This window comes from Simochromis diagramma, unplaced genomic scaffold, assembly GCF_900408965.1.
Source record: "Simochromis diagramma unplaced genomic scaffold, fSimDia1.1 OVJJ01000545.1, whole genome shotgun sequence".
Taxonomy (NCBI): Eukaryota; Metazoa; Chordata; class Actinopteri; order Cichliformes; family Cichlidae; genus Simochromis; species Simochromis diagramma.
This window is the reverse complement of record NW_024387371.1, coordinates 6,447,708-6,467,741: the sequence shown is the minus strand read 5'-3', so window position 1 is coordinate 6,467,741 and position 20,034 is coordinate 6,447,708. Positions and strand designations below refer to the sequence as shown.

The window sequence follows — 20,034 nt, the reverse complement described above, 5'->3', positions numbered from 1 at the left end:
ATAAATCAGAATGCATCAAAAGTAGAGTCTTTATTGATGAGTGGGCAAAAGAACCAACTCAGTTAAACTGTACAGTTACAGAATATCATCTCGCGAGGGAATGCCAGACGTAAAAATTATGGACCTCTGTTCACTTTTCACTTTTTCTTTCCATAACAACATCTGTACAAGTTGTAATCCCCAGTTTTGAATCTATGAAATGCAGTGGAATGCATGCTTAGTACAGTATGCTGTGCAAGTGTCCACATTTAAAAAAAATTGACTGCACGTGTATATCTATGCCTAACATATCGTAGGTCAGACATTTGTGTCACATGAATTGTAATTTGGAGAGACAATTCATTGTATTCATTGCCAGTTTTCATACACCACACAGATTGGGGGTCGTATACAACCTGAAGATGTTTGGATTTTGAACATACTGTGATCCAGACACTCAAGTGCTGGCTTTAATGTTCGGGGGTGGGGGGGATATAAGATGGCACGGTAACATTCAAGTTTCATTCAAATTAAGTGCCACTTCATTTTCTCTTTTTTTTTGTATTCTGGTGAGAGCAAAACAGCACTTTAAAACATTCCCAAGATCGTCATTTGCAAATAAATGTACACTTCCTAATGGTTTTTTTTTTTTTTCCAAATAACGTAATATACATCATCATTCAAGTCATTAAATCCTATGGCCTGTTTTCAATGTACAACTGTTGTTTTCTAATTATTCTGTCTCCCTTTTTTTCATTATCCATCTGTATTTCACAATTGCTTGCACATTAGCATTAAAAATCCAGCTTAAAAATCCATTTGAAGGATAAATTTCCATATGATGAGATTGCTCAATTTTCCATGATTTTGAGACCACAAGATGAGGCTGCTTTCATATTGACTCAGTGTTACTGGAACCTTTTCTATCATCATTATTTCTTTCTGTCTCCTTCCACTTCCCTCTGCATTTTTTTTTCTTTCTGCCTTTTTTTTTTTCTTTTTCACACACATACACACAAATGCTCTATAAAAACACACAAACAGGAATATAGATTCCTGTACGGTCTATACAATATGAAATCAAGTCATATTTCAAAATAGTGTCATCTGCTTAACATGTATTGTTTACAAATAAAGGAAAACAGGCAATTTTTTTTTTTATGATACAAAGAAACCTGACACGCCCTAAATCAAGTCCAAAAAAATCAAGCATGTTAGGGGCTTCTGGGATCACAACAGCTATTTAAATGTATCCAAGGTTATTGAGTCCACTTGATATTCTGCAGTCTCTTTTTGAAATACATGAAAAGGCGTCCAGGGTGGTCTATCAATCCATTTAGACCCTTTGAGTTCCTTGATGTGTTTCAGAGTTAGTAACGCTCTGATCAACACTTTCTATTCACAGTCCACGGCACATTTCTTCAAGGATTTCAAGCCTCTCTGTGTCTGTTTTGTGCCTTATGTGACACAGAAACGCATTCTCAGCTGAAAGCTCTGGGGCGTGTCCCTCTGAAATAAGGCAACGTTATTTTAAAATGGCATCTGACACACTTAGCTGGAGCGGTGATTGTTGTGATCTTTCCAATTTATTAATTATATAGTCCGTCATCAGCGGTACAAACCCTTAAAGTGTTACCAGGGCGTTTCTACTGCCCTATCCAAACCTTTGCAACTCACACATTTTTTCACATATAAACATTCTTCAGATATCGGCACTGTGCCTGCATTTGTTAGCAAAATTTGGATTTTGTTGTGCAAAACAACAAAACAGACACTGACACTTAAGCAAGGTGCATTGCAACCCTTCTGCTCTCCAAATTCCCCCTTAAAACGTGAAACATCCCCCTCTTTAGGCTCATTTTAATCTCACATGATGCAGTAGGCCTCATCCTGGGGCAGGTGTTGTTTAGTCCTCCAGTAAGTAGGCAGATGAGCTCTCAGCACTTTCCTCAGGTCCTCGTTCAGCAGGAGGCAGAAGATGGGGTTCACTCCGGCCTGGGCGAAGCTCATCCACACTGTGATGGAAAGGTACCTATGAGGGATGGTGCAGGACTTTACGAACACCCTCCAGAAGCAAGCCACGATGTACGGTGCCCAGAGGACCAGAAAGAGCAGGGTGATGGTGTAGAACATCCTGCCCAGCCTCCTCTCTGATCGCACCTCCTCCATCCCGAGCAGCCGCCGGTGCTGATTGTGTAAATTTTGCCTGATGCCCAACAGAGTAGGTGGCATGGGACCACGACCGAACCCTGCGATCCAGTTAGCTGCAGCTTGACCTGTGGCCCCGGGACCGTGGAAGGTCCAGTTCTGGCTGATAGCGGGCACCAGCTGGACAGGTTTCATCTTGCGGTGCCTGTATTCAAACAGCAGCAGCTTGGCGTAGAAGCCATGAGTAGCCAGGACCACCACAGCCAGCATGAGCATGAAACCCAGGGTGTCGTTGGTCTTCAGGTAGCGGTGTTCAAAAATGCACTGATCCTCATCACGAATGAACTTATAAGTCCCCACGTCAAAGACGGGTGGGAACGCCATGGCGACTGCCAGAGTCCACACCATGCATATGATGGCGGCACAGGTCCAGATGGTCATGCGTTTGGCGTAAAATCGGTGGTGGGCAATGGCAAGGTAGCGAGTGACAGCCACACAAAACAGCATGAAGGCAGCGTGAAAGCAAAACAGCACAGCCATAAAAGCCACAACTTTACAACTCAAGGCACTGTAAGTCCAGGCCGAGCTGTTGTGGACGGAAACCAGCACAAAGGGGAAGCAGGCAGCAGAGCGAACTGCATCGGCCAGGCACAGGTCCAGAAGAAAGAAATAGGGAGCCTTGTGAAGCGTCCTGTCTCGCAGGACCAGCAGGGAGACCAAGAGGTTGCCTACAAGACTGACACAGATGATCAACCCCAAGAAGACCAGCTTAAAGTAGGCAGACACATCTGTGGCAGAGATTCCTCCATTGTTGTTGCTGCTGTCACTGCTGCTGCCGCCCCTTGCTAGTCCACTCTGAGAGGCCAGCACAGCCAGCAAACTGCCAGGGCCGTCGATGGCAAAGCTCTGGTTAGCCATTCTTTCCCCTTCCACAAGAGCCTGCCTGGTTTGGGCCCCTTTAAAAACAGTACAGATCCTCCTACAGCCGTCGTCTCCCACGGCTCTCTCGTCTTTACAAGGAGAGGCCGAAAGGATCTTTTCTACAAGACAGAATCATCTTTCCTCTTTGTCCACAACCTCGCCACCTGCGAACAGAGACACACACACATTTTGAGGAACGAAAAACAGTACGTCTGACCTGCTCGTTAGGTCGAACACGCTCGCCACTAAATTGAAGCAAAGCTTACATTTAAACACAGTGAATATAGAAGTGCTGTGTTGGGCAACACAGTGGAAATATCTGCCTTCCTGTTTCTCTAAGGCTGGGATCAGATCAGCAGCTCTACAGCATGCCAGCTCCTTGGCTCTCTCAGTAATTACCTTGCTCGTTGCTAAGATACAACAGCTCACATACTTTGTGCAAGTGTGGGTGTTTGAGTGAATGCATGGGGGTGTACGGTGGGGGGTGGGGGGTGGGCTGGAGCAGACACAGTACAACCGACACTGGGCATGTCCAACAAACAGGGATGTTGTAAATGAGCAAAGAACATTTTCTGCTTTCTCTCTGCATGCGTGTATGCGTGACAGTCGGTTAAAGAGCAGAGGGTGTAATCAGTATCATTCAAAGCACATAACAAATATAATGGCAGAGCACGGAGCCATTTGGGTTTTTACCGAAGGCCTGTGTGTGTGTGTGTGTGTGTGTGTGTGTGTGTGTGTGTGTGTGTGTGTGTGTGTGTGTGTGTGTGTGTGTGTGAGAAATGTGTTATGTTACTCAACAGGGTGATAAAACCACTGTTGCCATCACCACGGGCAGACATCAGTGTTGAAGCAAGGAAACGTAAACCTTATTCTGGGAATGAAAAATCAAATATAAACCAAATCTGAGACCTGCAAACTCATTTGTGGGTAGAGGATGATAACAATACTCAGTCGTGCTGCTTGTATGGGTGGGCCTTGTCTATGTAGGCCATGACACCCAATACGATTTGCCATAACTGTAAGCTTGTTTTCTTTTCTTTATTCTTTTTTCAATCATAGCAGCTCTCTGCCACCTTGACAAATATCATTTCACCTGATTAAATGGCTGCCATGGCAGCTAGGCCTGAAACACAGGGTGGAGTGAAAAACACATGAACAGGTGTCAAAATCACCATCATTTTTTTTTATTGTGTGTGTGTGGGTGTATGTGTGTGTGTGACTGAGAGAGAGAGAGCGATAAAGAGATGGAAAGAGAGGGAGAGAGAGATAATAACCTACCTTTCATCCCCTCATTTTTGCATCCTTTCTTTCCTCACGGTAAAAAAAAAAAAAAGCAAAAAAAAAAAAACCAACAAAAAAGGGATCCCAGTCGCTTTGCTTCAGTGTTCGTTAAATGGAGAGAAAAGCACATAATAAAGCTGCATGGTCTTGCTGTGTGATCTCAGGCTCAAACAACACCTGTTATGCATAAATCCATCGCGAGGAAAGCGAACTGAGCAACATTTAATAAACATAAGACGGGCAGAGGCTACCTAATAATCAACAGCTGATCAAAAAAAAAAAAAAAAATCCAGGATGAGGACTGATGTAAAGCTACATTTAAAGGATATGCATACAAAAAACACTCTCTCACACACACACAAAAAACAATCCACCGCCACCCTTTTACATTTTCATGGAGAAGAAGGTGCTCATTTGGTGTCTGAATATCATCCGAGAAAACAGATTTTATGTTGCATCACGTCGAGGATGGGTTTCCAGAAGCCTAGAAACACACGCGGTGGAAAAATAACATATCTTGCTCTGTTCATATATCCAAATGATGTCAGATTTTCAATGCTTATAATAACCCACCCACAAACGTTAGAGAGGAAAAAAAGATCGCGCATCCCCTAAATGAATCGTCTTGGCGTTTATATTGACTAGTGGCACCAGGACAATTAGTCCACACAGACAACAGCCGCGATACGTCTCTTTTCCCCCATCTTTCGGCGTAAAAGGCGATGTATTTACCCTGAACTGTTATTATGCAGTCTTTGTTTTGCTGTCCAGCGAAGGTGGACTACATCTTAATGGTCCAAAATAAAAGCCTCCGTGACAGAACAAATACATGATTTTTGGACAAATCCAGCGACGGCACAGAGGGCTTCACATCGCAGACGCTGCCGAAATCAAATGAAAAAAAAATAGGAAAAACAAAAACAAAAACAGCACGGCTGGATTAGGCGAATTATTCCTGAATAATCCCAATTATGGCTGCTTGCAAGGAGGCAGCTCGCACATTCGCGGAAACCGTCGGTTTTATTCGGAGAGAGAGAGAGCGGGAGGGAGAGAGAGAGGGGGAGGGAGGCAGGGAGGGAGGGAGAGAGAGGCGGACCTGTGCAGTACTGTGGGCCCAATAACTTGAAAGTGATGTTCTCTGAATGACGCGCCAGTTTTGTCCAGTATGGGTGCACTGAGGAGCTCCACCTGTCAACTATCTACGTCTTACACTGGTGCTCCTGTCCTCGGTGACAAACTGGGTTGACTGGAACACATGGGCCTGACGGGGTCCAAGGAATTCTGGGGGCTCTGGAAGAATATTGGGCCTCCTTTTTGAAAGTGGAAAAACATCTCATTTAAAGTTCTGCAAGAACCTAAAAACATCACCAGAACGAGCACACACAATTGATTCGAGGTGCCTTATATTGTAAGGCAAAAACCCTACAATAATACAAAATAAACAGATGAAACTCCAGCAATCATATGACCCCCTTTGAGCAAGCACTTTGGCGACAGTGAAGGAAAAACTCCCTTTTAATAAGAAGAAACCTCCAGCAGAACGAGACTCAGGGAGGGACAGCCATCTGCCATCTGGGGTGAAAACAGTGGACACCAGGGGCATAATTTCCAGGGGGGGTTATCCCCCCATATCAGGCCCCCCCAGGTATAGTTATGTGCATCTGTGACCTTTACTAATTCAGGTATTAAGCAAATCATGACCCTGGGAATCAAATAAGCCTTGACCTCCCCCCAATGTTCGCAAATTAGCTGATGAATGGAATGACCTGTGTTATGACCCAATGCGCAGGACTGGAATTTGTGTTTGATAATTTTTATCAAGTGGGGGAAAAGACTTAGACTTTTATAATTGCTTCCAGTGGTATAGGTGCAGCTTTTTAATCAGCATATATCTAAATAGTGAGTATGTATCTCACTATGATCACTATTATTGATCCATGTATGTGTGTACATATATTTCTCTTTAATGTTCCAGCTGTTGATTATTTTCAATACTTATATATTGCAGGGTAGGTTGATCTATAATAATGCAGTTAATCTACAGAATAATTATAAACTAAAGATTTAATACTTTACATTAAACCTATACCTTAGTAAAGTACTTGAGGAAATGAATTTAGTTACATTTCTACTGTTCCTATCCATGCGCTCATCCAGTGGTGATGTAAGATTAGCAGTAACTAGTACTATGTTTCAAGGCAAATTATATTTCAGCTCATCCACCCCATGCTCCCGCCCCTCACATATCTGTTAACTGTTTAGTAATTAAAGCCATTTTAATGCATTTTCCTCCATTTACAATGGGCCAAAAGTAATTAGACAAACTATCATAATTTTAAATACAAGGACTGTTTTAATAATTGATGAAAATAATTTCCAGTCAAGAACTGTCTGAAGTACAGAATCCATGAATATCACCTAATGCATCATATCCTCCTGGATCTGCCAGGCTTTTACTGCGGTTTCTGGTTGTTTGCGCTTCTAGTTTTATTTTTAGGAGCTGAAAATCATGCTCTATTGTATGGAAGCTTGAAATTGCCACTCATGAGTTAAAATTCTGGCTGTTATGTCAAAATTTTGAGTCAGGTATTGCAAAAGTTCAACTTACTAACTCAAATGTCTGAGAAAGGTTTTAAACTGAAGTTTCAGTCATAGCTGGTGCCACCCCATACCCCCTTCTGGATACACCTCTGTTTACGAAATATCTGCAGTTAAAAATATATGCTCGACTACGGCTGGGAAAAAAACACGTTTCATCATTTATTTATTTATTTTTTATTATTAACAAAAGTTGGGACGCACAGTTTGACATGTTAGTTAGTTTTACTAATGTATATTCTGCTTTTTTTTCCTACATCATTCATGGTAATGATGAGCTACTTAGGTTTAAGTTAAAAAAAAAAAAGAGTTTTACATGTTACTGCATGAAATCTAATTTTCTGTCTTTAGGACCTTGTTAGCATTACTGTTTGAATATAAATATACAAATAAATAATTTGATTATCATTAATACAATAATTTGAGTTTTTAGCCTCACAATGAGTGTCCCAGATTTTATTGTGAAATCAACTGCCCTTTGAAACTGGTAACACGCTAACCAGCCAAACTATGTAAGCTGATTATACTAAATGTGAAATACATGTCAAATATTTTTTACATAAAACCTTTAATTTATATTACTTTATTTAGTTGTATTACAAAACAAACAAAAGCAACAGGTTAAAACCATGTGAAATACCCCAGTGTTTAAAGAAAAGTGCATCAGCTAAAACAAAATAGGAATTAAATTATGAAGGCAAAGCTAGCTAATATTATAATGAGCTTTAATCTAACGCAGCATGTAGATGAATGTAATCAGAAGCTTCAGTTTGTCATTTCAAACATATAAACAGAACTAAATGTTCACCAGGCACAAACAGTGCTTAGTTGAACATTGACAGCAGCACAATGCTGAGGTTAGATATTTAACTGATAGTTTGTGTTTCCAAACGTAAAACATTAAGGCAACCTGAAGGTCACAAAAGGCCTTCTGTTTCTTTCTGGCAATGGCAGATGCCATAAGATGCCATCATCTGTTACAGAATAAAGTTCTGGGTCTTTGAACACCAGTGTACAAGTAAACCAAAGCTCAATGAAAATGATAAATTATAATTTTTGTATCCATTTAATGAGGCATATTAACTTTCTTTGATATTAAACAGAGGTGACATGAAATACAGTTATCATAAGTGTTAGGATCATGGATCCTTTGGTTGAAAAGAAGCTCAAATGTTTTCACAACACTGATGCATGATATTAAAAAGCCTTCTGAAGGACAACAGTCAATACTAATGACAACTATATATTAGAGGCTCACAGCTTTAGGCGTACAGCCTAAAAATAAGTGCACAATACTGAACATCGAAGCATTTCTTTTCATTTGTTTTTATCCTCCATTTAATAAATGTTTTGAGGGGGTTTAACGAAATCTGTGGATCTGGGAAATGGAAACGTCTGAACAAAAAAAATAAAAAAAGGACTAAACGGGCAAATATGTGTGAAATGATAACTGTGATGGACCTGATAAAACCAATAAACATTCACAGGCCACGCTTGGAGGAGTACAATGACAAGTTAAAGGAGGGGTATTATGGAAAATCCGATTTGTCTTGTCTTGGAGGATTTCACTGTCACAGACAATATTTAAATAAAAGCTGGTACTCCTGCTGTTGCAATTGCTTCTCGTGATGAAATACCTCTGTTCAAACAAGCTGAGGGTGATGCCACACCCTGGGTGGAAAACGATGCCCTTCTATCTGCTGTTTCTTAATATTGCCACAGCGCTCGCAGATCTCCTTTTGAAATCACTACTTAACATGGACTACCTGAAAAAAACAGTAATTATTCCAAAGGGTGGGTCTTATAAAATTCCCACCAGTTATCCTGCTTGGGACAGCTTTCAGATTGCCTAAATTTTTAATGTTTTCCACCCTGCATGTGTGTGACCACCACACAAATTAGTCACTCCTGCTATTTTCCCTGCAGAAGTCTGCAAAATACAAATGTGCTTGGATGAATACTCTGTTTTAAGGCTAATGCGTAATCTGCATATAATCCACAGAGTGCCTAACATCCAAGGATCAAAAGTTTAAAGTTATTAAAGCTTTATTTGGCCAAAAATGAAGATAAAATATTAAGACTAAGTCCTAAATATAAGAAGAGGTAGACCTGACGAGAGGTGCCGTCTTATCGTATAACATCCGAGGAGATTTCCAGAGAATTTTCAGCCTTCAAACACTGAGCTCAGCTTACAGTGGCCAGTATATACTATAAGCTGCCATGACTTCAGTGCAATGCCTGACCTTTGGCTTCTATCCGCAGCTCATGTTGCTGTCTGTGTATTTCCACTTCAAGCAAAGCTGAATACGCTCGAGTTGTGGAGGCGCTGAAGGCTCTGATGTTATTTTAAAGGTGTGTCAGTGCCTTCAATGCGATCTGTTCTGCACCGCAGTGTCATTACTGTGCATAAAGCTGTCGTGTTGTTCGTGTTTGTTCTGCAGACTGCATGAAAAGAAAAACACAGATAAGCAAAGACACAAAGTGGTACAGGATATGAGACCATGTTTAATGGCAATACACTGCAAAAACTTTCACCACTCCAAACGTATCAATCAGTGCCTCCGTCTGTCTGTGAGATTGTCTATTATGTTACGAGCTGAGTGCTGCGCTACAACAAGAATAATATGCATTTACGAGCAAGAAGGAAGACCTGTGAAATGAAAAGTGCCACGGTGAGGTGAACAGTTTTCCACTTGTTTTGCTGTCGCTCAAGCGGCTACCATTTCCGTCTTGTTTTCACTAAGTATTAAGGCAAAAACACACACACGTGACCATGTTTTTCTTTTGCATTTTGTAAACAAAATCCCATTTTTATAGTAAGTCTCTTATATTTACCACTAGGGTAATCTTTCTGTTGTTCTTTTGTTTCGTTTTTGAAGCGATAACGACTTGAAATTCACAAAAGTCAAAGTCCTTAAACAACAGGCTTTGCTACATTGACAACAGTGAAAGTGCATTGTGATAGTGACTAAATAAACTAGAACATAACACCACAGAGACTCTCCACATGACAAGAAAAGGTTAGTGATTAGTGATCACTTACAAAACAGCTCTAATACTACACTGTGCTTTAATACTAGGTTCACAATGTTGTACAAATGGGGTGATTATTATTATATCTATAGAAAACACAATGTGTACGAAAATATCGCCATAATTACTTTCTCCTTCTATTTGACTTTGCATAAAATAAGCATAACTTCAAGAGGACTTTGTGTGCATGTTGCTTAGCTTGATGGCTTATTTTAAAACCATGAAAAGGCACTTAGCTTGACAGAAGATTTGGGGCAAAATCACAAACGGCACAAAACGAAAATTAGTCCAATTAGGAAGAGGGCAGTGGGTTCCTGCAACACTATCGAGAGGGAGACAACTCCACTCAGAAATATGACAGATGGCAGAAGATTCCTGTTTCTGTTATGCTCAGACTGGGGCTCGGAAAACTCTAACGCTGTGCTTGGTTCATTCTCTAATGACGTATTGGGGGAAATATGTGCAGCTTCTTCCTTCTCTTCCAAGGCTGAGACAGACTGAGTTACGTTTTCACTCACCTCAGTGACACCTGTACTCACTGAGGTGTTCTCTGGAAGCTCGGGTGATGGTAGAGCTTCACCTTCTGCTTTCAGAGATGTCTGAGTCTCAGCCACGGGAGACAAAAGTGCAAGCGTACTGGCTTCATGATTTGCTGCAGACCTGCTGGAACTTTCTGATAATCCTTCAACAGGTTCGCTCATTCCCACAGCAACGTCTCGCTCAAAGCCCTGTGTCACACTGGGAGTACAGGCACGCTCAGCAGGCAGTTCAAGGCAAGGATGACTGGCTGGTTTTTCTCCAGCTCCATCCTCTCCTGTTGTTGTCTCTGTGGCAGGAAGACACATGCAAGATGCTTCTAAAGGGATTTCCTCTCTGCCAGTCTGGGAGATGTCTGATCTGGGTTTGGAGTCTCGTTGCAGAAAAGGATGTGAGGCAGGCGGCGGCGTAGAGGGACTACTGTCTACGCGCTGCTCAGACGTCTGGTTGCCTAATTCACAGTGGAGTCTGGGTAAAGGCTGTGACTTATTTGGCTGGACTGATTCGCTGGCACAGAGTACAAAGGATGAATTAGTTTGATGTGTGGTTTCGGAAGACATAGAAGGAAACTGTTCACCTGGGAATACAGTGTGAGCGGACAGCGTGCCATCGTCAGATGGAAGCTCTTGGTTGGGTGGGACAAAGGGACCAGACGGGTGAGCTGCGATCTGCTGAAGTAAAACAGCAAGACAACAGTGATAGCTAGGAGACAAAGGAGGAACATTTGTATTCCACATTAACATTGCACGCTGAGGAAAGAAAAGCATTATACTGCATACTAATGCTTTTCTGTGAAAAGGAACTCATGCTGAAGTTTTAGCTGTGAGGAAATGCAAACAATTCATGAGCAGTATGAAGAGGTGGACAGGAATCTTTTTTTAAAATTATGGGGAAAAAAATCTCCTTCCCTCGAATTTCCCTCCCAGGAGGGCAAAACAACGAATGTAGTTTAAATATTCCTTCTTTTAAGTGAACTCCACACGGCACAAGTGAATCCAAAGGAGAAGAAAATTGGATCGGTGCAATTTTCTTAATTATTTTCTCCTCAAGTTTTCCCACGTTTACACATACTGAAGTGAGGGTGGCTGTTTGAACAGCAGGGACTGGACCAAATGTAATGCCTAAAAATACTTATTTACATTTTAACAGGATTTTATTCAAAAAAGGAAAATAGCCATTAGCAAATAATGGAAAAGGAGTTTTCCCTGCTATGAGGCTGCCCTGACAAACATTCAAGGTCATATTGAGATGAAATCATTGCAATATAAAACCAAAAGACAGACAAGAAAAACAGCACCAAGAAGAACATATGCAAAAGCTGGACACATAAAATATGAAAACGGTAACAGCTGAGATAGGGCAGGTGGGTTTTAGTCAGCAGAAAGTAGCTAGATTCTTCTATTTCACAAAAATCATATAATTGTGTATAATGCAATATTTGTTCAGTTAATCCAAAAAATGGATTCTACTTTCCAAGAAGGTTTTTAATTTGACTTAAAAGAATTTTATTGTTGATTTTTTGTAAAATGTGCAGCTGAATCATTTAAGATCACTTTGTAGACCAACCATCTATGACTAAAAAGCTTCAGGGAAACCATCAATTCAAATAAAGGAGTGCTAATGAGATCAGTGTTTTAATGCCTTTGTGTAACTTTAATGTATTATACAAAAGTTGGGGTATGAGTTTGTTGGGAATTATAAAGCCCAGATTCTCAAAACCTACGGAATGATACAAGGAATGATGGGAAATGATGTTCACCTTTATTTATTTGTGGGGTTTTTTTTAATGTTCTGCTAAAAGGAAAAAGCATGCATGTGATCGCTGAGGTGAAACATGAGAATGAGCCAGGACAGCGTAACAGACACTTTTGTAGTATTGTGAGATATTAATATCAGATCACACGTTATCATGTTATTCTGTTAGGAGGTGGAGTGTGAGAATTTTTTTATGTTATGCAGAACTAATTCAACTTTCCCTTCTAAAATACACAGTTATTATGGAAGCTGGTATATCGATTTCCACGGAAGCATTTTTGCTCCATTGCCATGTTTTCAGTCTTCATGCTAATTGTGCAGCAAGTCAGATGAATATATACCCACTGACCACTTTATTAGGTATACCTCCTTTTGCCTTTAGAACTACCCTAATTCTTCGTGCCATATATTCAAAAAGGTGCTGGAAACATTCCTCGGAAATTTTCATCCATATTGACACGATAGCATCACAAATCCATTACATGAATCTTGCTGTTCCACCACATCCCAAAGGTGCTCTGCTGGACTGTTGACTATTACAATACAGTGAACTCGTTGTTGTGTTCAAGAAACCAGTTGTGGCTGTGGTGTAGAAAAGATGCATAATTGGTGTCAAAGGACCCAAGACAATGTTCCCCACAACACTGCAGGACCATCACCACCAGCTGAGCTGATGATACAGGGCAGGATGCTTTCATGTTGTTTATGGCACATTTTGGCATAAACAACAACAGTAGACCTGACAACATTTGTCCAGGTTTCCCTCGGTTTCCTGTTTCTGTCATTGTTAGCTGACATATGTGGCACCTGGTGCGGTCTTCTGCTGCTGTAGACCATCTGCTTCAAGATTCAATGCACTGTCCATTCAGGTGTTTTGTGCATGCCTTGGTTGTAAAGAGTGGTTATTTGCATTATCACTGGATAGTTTCTCTTTTTCTGATCAATCTCTAAAATCCCTAGAAATGGTTATGTTGGAAAATCCATGAAAATCAGCAGTTCTCTGAAATACCATCAACAACCATGCTACATTCAGAGTGGCTTCCCCCCCCCATTCTGATGCTTAAGCAGAACATCTTGACCATCTTGTGTACATGCCTAAGTTGTGTTGCTGCTATGTGATTAACTGATTAGATATTTGCAGAAAGTATACCTCATAAAGTTACCAGCGAGTTTTAATGATAAGATACTTGAAGATTTCATTTACATGTTTAAAAACTCCAAGCAATGAAATAAAACACATTTTTGTATCATCCATATTGGTTCCATATTCAGACTTAAAGGCACAGGAGCACTACAAACTCAGAAGAATGACTTCCCACTGGGGGAAATCTTTTTTATTATTATTATCCCACATGAATGCGCAATATACACAATATGCTTTTCTTTATATTCCTGAATTTTCTTTCTTTTATTTTATTTTTTAATCTAACTTTCTGCAAGAAAGTTACAGTTTCAAACAATGGAAGCATAGAAGATATTAGATGTGATCACATGTGGGTAAAAAAAAATATTAGTGTCCTGAGTTACGTAAAAGTACAAGAGATGTGAATTCAAATTAAAGTGTGCACAAACTTGAACAGCATGCGTCATGAATGTGATGAGAAACTGAAAAAGAGACATACAGCAGTAAGAAGCGAGACGTTACCTAAGTTGTTGCTGAAGCTTCAATGAGCTGTGAACAACACAAACAACCAAGCCAATGGTGATAAGGTTCAAAAGTTGATCAAACATGTTTGTTATGTTTTATTAGATACATGGCTTGTCTAGAGGGATAAAGCACTTAGCCTGCTAACCTGTTAAATGTGAATTTGTCAAAAATTGCATGCAGATAAAGATCATTTTAACCAGTCCAACAAGTAATTTACTGAATGTGTGTCCTCTCTTGGCAGGTGAGCCAACATAGGAGCAAGTTCCAATCAAAACGGATTGTTTTAAACTTTTGAAGGATGAATCAGTACTCCTCCTGGTGGCTTACAATCCCCATTCTTTTACTTTACTCTTACCTCTACATCAATCTCCGGCTTTACAATGACGGGACACACAGGCGTAGGCCGCAGAAGTCCCGGACAAGCCTCAGAGGTCCCTGCTTCTTCTGTAATTGTAAACCAGATGAAAAAGTTATGAGAATGTGTTTAGTAAGTTATGTTAGTCACAAAAAATAAAATATGTATTTTTTTAGCCTGGGTAAATACCTCTGTGACTCTTGGGTAAGTCTACCTGGCGGTAGGAATATTTACCTAATAATGATATATGTTGCCACTGAGCTGGATTGTGGCAAATGTGACTTTTTCCTCTGCTCTCTAGTGCAATTTATATTATAGTGTGCCCACTTATATAATCAATAATCTAAGGGAATTAAATGAAACTCATCTTCAGAACGTTATGTGTGAAAATCACAATAGAAGGGTCTGTTTCTGAATCTTCCTCCCCTCACACCCAACCAGTCATAGCAGATGGCTGCCCCTCACCGAGCCTGGTTCATTCAGTTTCGTTCTGTTTAAAGGGGGTTTTTCCTTCCCACTGCCGCCAAATATTTGCACATAGGGAGTCATCTGATTGTTGGTGCTTTCTCTGTATTATTGCGGGGCTTTAACCTTACAATAATAAGTGCCGTGAGGCAACTGTTGTTGGGATTTGGCACAATAAAAATAATAACTGAACTGAACAGTCTCATGCTTGTGACAGCATGGAAACATTGATGGTGTCCCAAGTGTTAACTGGCTGCACACTTCTATTGATTGGTGGATTTAGACTGTTGAAAGAAAAGATTTCTGGCATGAAACTGCTCACAAAAGGTTTGTGGATTTTTTTTTTCTTCAGTTACTAGGTCATGATTTCTTGAAAGAGACATTGCTGCTGAGTGTTTCAATTTCATTTTTTTTGGAGCAGAAAGCATTTTCCCTTTAGTCCTATTTTATCTAAGAGAAGGTAAACATTTTATCAACCCATATCTCCAAATGTGGGCAATAACTGCCAAAGCAATCTATATAAATAAACAGTTCAAATCTGAGCTGGAGTGAACTTGTGATATCCCCACTATGAAACAGGATAGTCTTATATCCATTTTAACTCATTTTAATAGTCCTTGCGCCATTCTGTACCTTCTTCCTTTTCCAGTTCATCCTCTGAATCATTGTTCATACTGAAAGAGATGAGAGAAATTTGGGTTATAAGAAATACATGAAGACGTGACAAAACCATTGAGTTGTGCACACTTTAGATGCAAATGTAAATGTGTTTATTATTGTATACACGCACAAAGCAACACTGCACAGAGGCTTTGTCTGCCAAGACACAAACAACGTAATTGTACATAGTAAAAATATGTAGTGTAAGAAGGAGTATGCAGTCATTTTTATTCTGACTGAAGCCTGAGTAGATTCCATATGGTGGGTCAGGACTTACTATTTTTGTGTTATTAATATTTAAAGATCATTTTGAGCTATAAATGCTAAATATGTATATGCACCATCATCAACACCTGCTCTGGATAATTACACTTGTTCATTGTTAATGCAGTTAAGCTGCAAACGTGTTTAGGTACCTTTTTTTCATTGAACACAGACTATCTCTTTGTATTATATTGCTCGTTTTGTATAGTTCCTGCAATCCTGGACTAGATGAGCGTTTCATTAACAAGGATGGCAGGATAGAAATTGGAATCTCGTTCACCAATGGTAAGTACAAGCACAAGCCAATCCATTAAAAGTCATATTCAATATCAAAGCTGATGTATCAAATATAATTCTGGTGATCAAAATTACAGGAGAAGACATTGACTTAAGTAGAATAAATGTATATTAGTTCATTCCATAATCCTATCATGCCTATCTGACACTAACGAAAAGTGATCAAAATCACGAAATAGAAAGGGTCTCTGAAGACTGTTCTCGCTCGAGATTAGGGGGATGCAAGATTGCCAAGAGTCCAGCAAAGGATGCCAAAAGAAATAAAAGGTCAAGACATGTGATGAGCATGTGACAAGAGCTACAGAAGCTGTTTGTTCCCCGTATCCAATTTTAGCTGAGAGAGGCTGATTTATAATCCAAAAAAGATTTGACACATTCTTTCTGAATTGATGACCTAAATTTGGTAATTTGGGAAACTCCAAGCACTTTGTTTGTTTGTTTATTTGTTTGTTTTTTTAGGTTTTTGAATAAATTAACGCTAGCACCACGCCCTCATGAACAGCAAGCTAAATAAATCCTTTGGAATTTTTGGAAAAAAAATAAACAAGCAGATATTAAAAGAGATTTATTCCAGCTCCATATTTTTATTCTTGCACTCCGCTAGAGTAGTTTTCCATCATTCTGGGACTTGGTGAACCTTCTTCCGCTACCTAAAACAAGCTCTTCAAGCTTGTCTTTCTTTAAGCCAAGCTTATTATGAATGGCAAGTGGGTCAAAAATCATACAGATCCAAAACTAATTCAGAAATACTGACTAAAAGTCTGTCCTTTATACCTGTCTGAAACCTGCTTCGTATATTTGGTTCATATGGATTACTACCAAAAATGTAAAACTCTGGCTATTGTAACAGTGTTATGAGCAAAAATAAGGAAAATATTTCCCTTTAATCGTTCCATTATTCCTTTTCAAGATTTGAGAAGTAACTCTGAGAGATTCATCTGGCCCAAGAAGACACCTCAGTCACATGTCTAGTCCAAACCCCGATCTTAACCTAACAGAATAAATAGTGCTTGATCTTTTTGTGTGGGTAGGTGTTGTACATTAAAGACTTATGTAGATAAAGTAATAGAGCTGATTCTGTTAGCACTACTTAAGGGCCGATCTTCAGATATGACACTTTTTGACTCTGGTCAAGACGAAAGCTCGACTAATTCAGCCCCAAAACTCAAGTAAAACTCGAGCAAAACTCAGCAACTCGTAGTGCTCAAGGCAGATGACACTGAATCAAAAGGACATCACTACTCCACACAGGTGTTTAATATCTGATATCTGTTACTTCAAGTGGAAATGTTTTGGCTAAATGTAGTTAATTTCGATAGTATGTAATAAATTTGCATGTCTAGACTTGTTTTATCCCATAATAACCTTTCATCTTACTGGCTGCCTTGTTAACATGTTAAAAATCCAATTATCAGCTGACTTCAAAGCACTTAATCAACCTGTAGTGGCTGTTATGGTGGGAGATTGATACAGATTCTGCTCCCAAACCAACTTATTTTCAATCAGTGACTCATCCATCCCTAACAACCCATCTGGTGCCTTCCTTCCTCCCTCCAAACAGCTGCAGTGGATACCTACATGACAACTACATCACTTTATATTCAGCTTACTGCTTTTACACGTCCTCACAAGCTTGGGCAACACAAGCAACTATTGCTTGTGCTGCCCAAGCTTGAACATTGTGAGATTTATCACACACTTTCATGTTGATATTACAGTAAATCAGGGGATTAGCTGAGTTTAATGGAGTAGCGAATGAAGCAAAAAGGGTCTGTGTGCCAGCCTTTAATTACAAAAGGGAGAGGAGCCAATCCGTTCCTTTGAAATGGTTTTGCTCCCCTGATGACTCCAATAGAAAAGGTCAGAGGTAAATTTTAGTGCAGGGAAACGCCACGGCTGAAAACGACACCTGCCCTTTTCCTATTCTGAATGCCTCAGACACCGCTGGGTGATTGATACACTGAGCAGGGAGTGTTCTTCCAAAAAAACTCTTTCTGTACCTTACTACAGGCTGTAATTGTAAAAGGTAAAACTAGTAATGGGAAAACTTTGTGAACTCATCTAGGTAGCTTTCCTGTTGTCCTTGTACTTTGATTATGCAACAGACCGAACCACTTTTCTTATGAACAGCCTGCTCTGTTTGAGTTCTTTCTGGGCTGGATGCACTCTCTGGGCAGAACCACTACATTGAGCTGAATACTCATTCCAGGCATAAACCTCTCAGTGAATTAGTAATCAGGTATAGTTTTGTAGCTGTTGCACAGCCCCTACCTTTGTGGCATCCATATCTTTTTTTGTAATTACATAACTAATATAGAAATTATCCCTTTTTTTTTCAGTAAAACCTTTTTGGTCTATGAGCCTCCGCATTTCTCTTCTGATTAATAGGATGGACAGCTTTTGAGGACCTTAAACTGACTGAGGCTTGATGGTGACCTTATAATTCTGTGGATGTTTCGGATAAAAGGCATGGGAGGCAGAGATTGGGCAAAATATTACACAAATACCCTTCTAAGTCTTTGTCCTCTGGGGTGTCTAACTGACAAGTGTGACAGGAAATGTACCTGTAAGCTTTTGGAGGTTTCAGGATACTTTTCTTTTCCTGTGTGTTGATGTTTGTATGAGCTGAATCATCTTCATAGGTCAGGAGCAGAGTTACCACATAGTTCATAGAGGAGTTATTAGCCCAGTAATCACCATCAGAGGTTTCATAGCGTACAACGAACTCAATGCGAGAGCCATGTGTGGTATAAGGTGGCGCAAAAGACAGCTTGAAGGAGAACTTGTCAGTTTCTCCATCGTGAGACCCCGGGACATACTCTGCTGGGTGATCAAAGTAAGTGGCCCAATTGTCCATTGTCGATCTGACATAAACTGCTTTGTGGAAGGAAATGTTCAGCACTCGTATTACCCCTGTGAAGGCGAGAGGATCGTTCTCAGCTGGAGACATCTGCTCAACCTCCACTTTATTGGTGCGCACAGCCTGCAGCAGAGCATTACCGGTGGGTGCATGAAACTCTGAGAGCACATGATAGATCGGCTCTCGCTCAGGCTTCCGATACTTTGCCTCCTCTTCGTCCCACTTTGCAATAGAGTCTTCATCGTCCGAATCAAAGGCAACAAATTCCTTCACATCCACCAAATCCCCACCTGTTGTGTCGGCAAATGACACTCTCTTCCCGGCGGACAGCGCCAAGTGGATCCGCATATACTCAGCGGTCTCATCGAAAATTGACGCACCTCGCTTTCTGGGCACCGGGGAGCATCTTGGGATGAAGCGGACGTCCTCGGTGTCATCATCATCATCGTCATCATTCTGGTTATCTTCGGCGTCCATTGGTGACCTAGTATCTGCGTCCTCGCCTGATTTGTCTGTTTTTATCGTTTTAAAAAGACCCTCTTGGCTTGGTATGGTCAAAAAAGACATTTTTTAAAATTATTTTTACAGACGTAAACACTCAAAGGAGCCGAAGACTACATATGGCGTCTCTAAAGAGCTACCAAATACTCATGATTTGCGCAGCTGTGGTCAGTGATGATCCAGCGCTGTCGCTGCGTAACGCACAGTGCCTCTTCAGTCAACGTGTGGCGTTAAATGTCACCCATGGAAACCTTGTCTTTACTGCCAGCCCTTGTGATAGTGTATCCCCTGGTTTTACATGACTTTATGCATGGCAGTTTGACTGCTGTCGTTGAAGCACCAGCCCCTAATTTTAGCACTGACCTACCGGGTTTCCATGCCCTAAATTTGTTGATAAGTTGGTATAATCCTGCGGCTCCCCCTTGTTCTATTTGGTTCGGCCTGGCTCTGCGCCTGCTGCTGGAAATAGCATATTAATGTCATAAATGCCAGCGTTGGAAAGACAGGCTGCATGCGTATTTATTGAAACATCTTTAGAGACAATCAGGTGGGAATTATTATTTCAAGATGGCGTCTCCAAATTCCCTCTCTCCAAGCCTGAATTCATCGAAGACTCAGTCTGTGATACATTATGTTCGTTAGAGTTTAGGCCATTTTAATTCCACCACACTGAGGAAAGTTTTGCCATTCAGTATGAACAGCTGTCAGTGTAATTTAATACCAGTCCAGTTG

The 20,034-nt window shown here is 40.5% G+C and overlaps 2 protein-coding genes across 7 annotated transcripts; both read right to left on the bottom strand.

Moving 5' to 3' along the window:
- Nucleotides 1-5: 5 nt before the first annotated feature.
- Nucleotides 6-5,358, bottom strand: LOC120719148 (probable G-protein coupled receptor 173). Of its 2 annotated transcripts, none has more exons than XM_040008125.1 (2): nucleotides 4,327-5,358; nucleotides 6-3,212 (listed from the first exon to the last, which is right to left on the bottom strand). In XM_040008125.1, exon 2 carries the CDS (start codon nucleotides 3,043-3,045, stop codon nucleotides 1,846-1,848), a length of 1,200 nt encoding a protein of 399 aa, XP_039864059.1. In that variant the 5' UTR covers nucleotides 3,046-3,212; nucleotides 4,327-5,358; the 3' UTR covers nucleotides 6-1,845. The 2 variants fall into 2 exon arrangements, with proteins under 2 accessions (XP_039864059.1, XP_039864060.1); XM_040008126.1 differs by lacking the exon at nucleotides 4,327-5,358 and adding an exon at nucleotides 3,315-4,315.
- A 3,276-nt stretch (nucleotides 5,359-8,634) lies between these two features.
- si:ch211-167b20.8 (protein phosphatase 1 regulatory subunit 3A) lies at nucleotides 8,635-20,030 on the bottom strand. Of its 5 annotated transcripts, none has more exons than XM_040008073.1 (5): nucleotides 18,506-20,029; nucleotides 15,354-15,394; nucleotides 14,256-14,344; nucleotides 13,898-13,924; nucleotides 11,053-11,165 (listed from the first exon to the last, which is right to left on the bottom strand). In XM_040008073.1, the coding sequence occupies exons 1-4, from the start codon at nucleotides 19,366-19,368 to the stop codon at nucleotides 13,898-13,900; spliced, it is 1,020 nt and encodes a 339-aa protein (XP_039864007.1). In that variant the 5' UTR covers nucleotides 19,369-20,029; the 3' UTR covers nucleotides 11,053-11,165. The 5 variants fall into 5 exon arrangements, with proteins under 5 accessions (XP_039864006.1, XP_039864007.1, XP_039864008.1 ...); XM_040008074.1 differs by having other exon boundaries at nucleotides 11,061-11,168; XM_040008076.1 differs by having other exon boundaries at nucleotides 11,085-11,165; nucleotides 13,875-13,924; nucleotides 18,506-20,030.
- Between the last annotated feature and the right edge of the window lie 4 nt (nucleotides 20,031-20,034).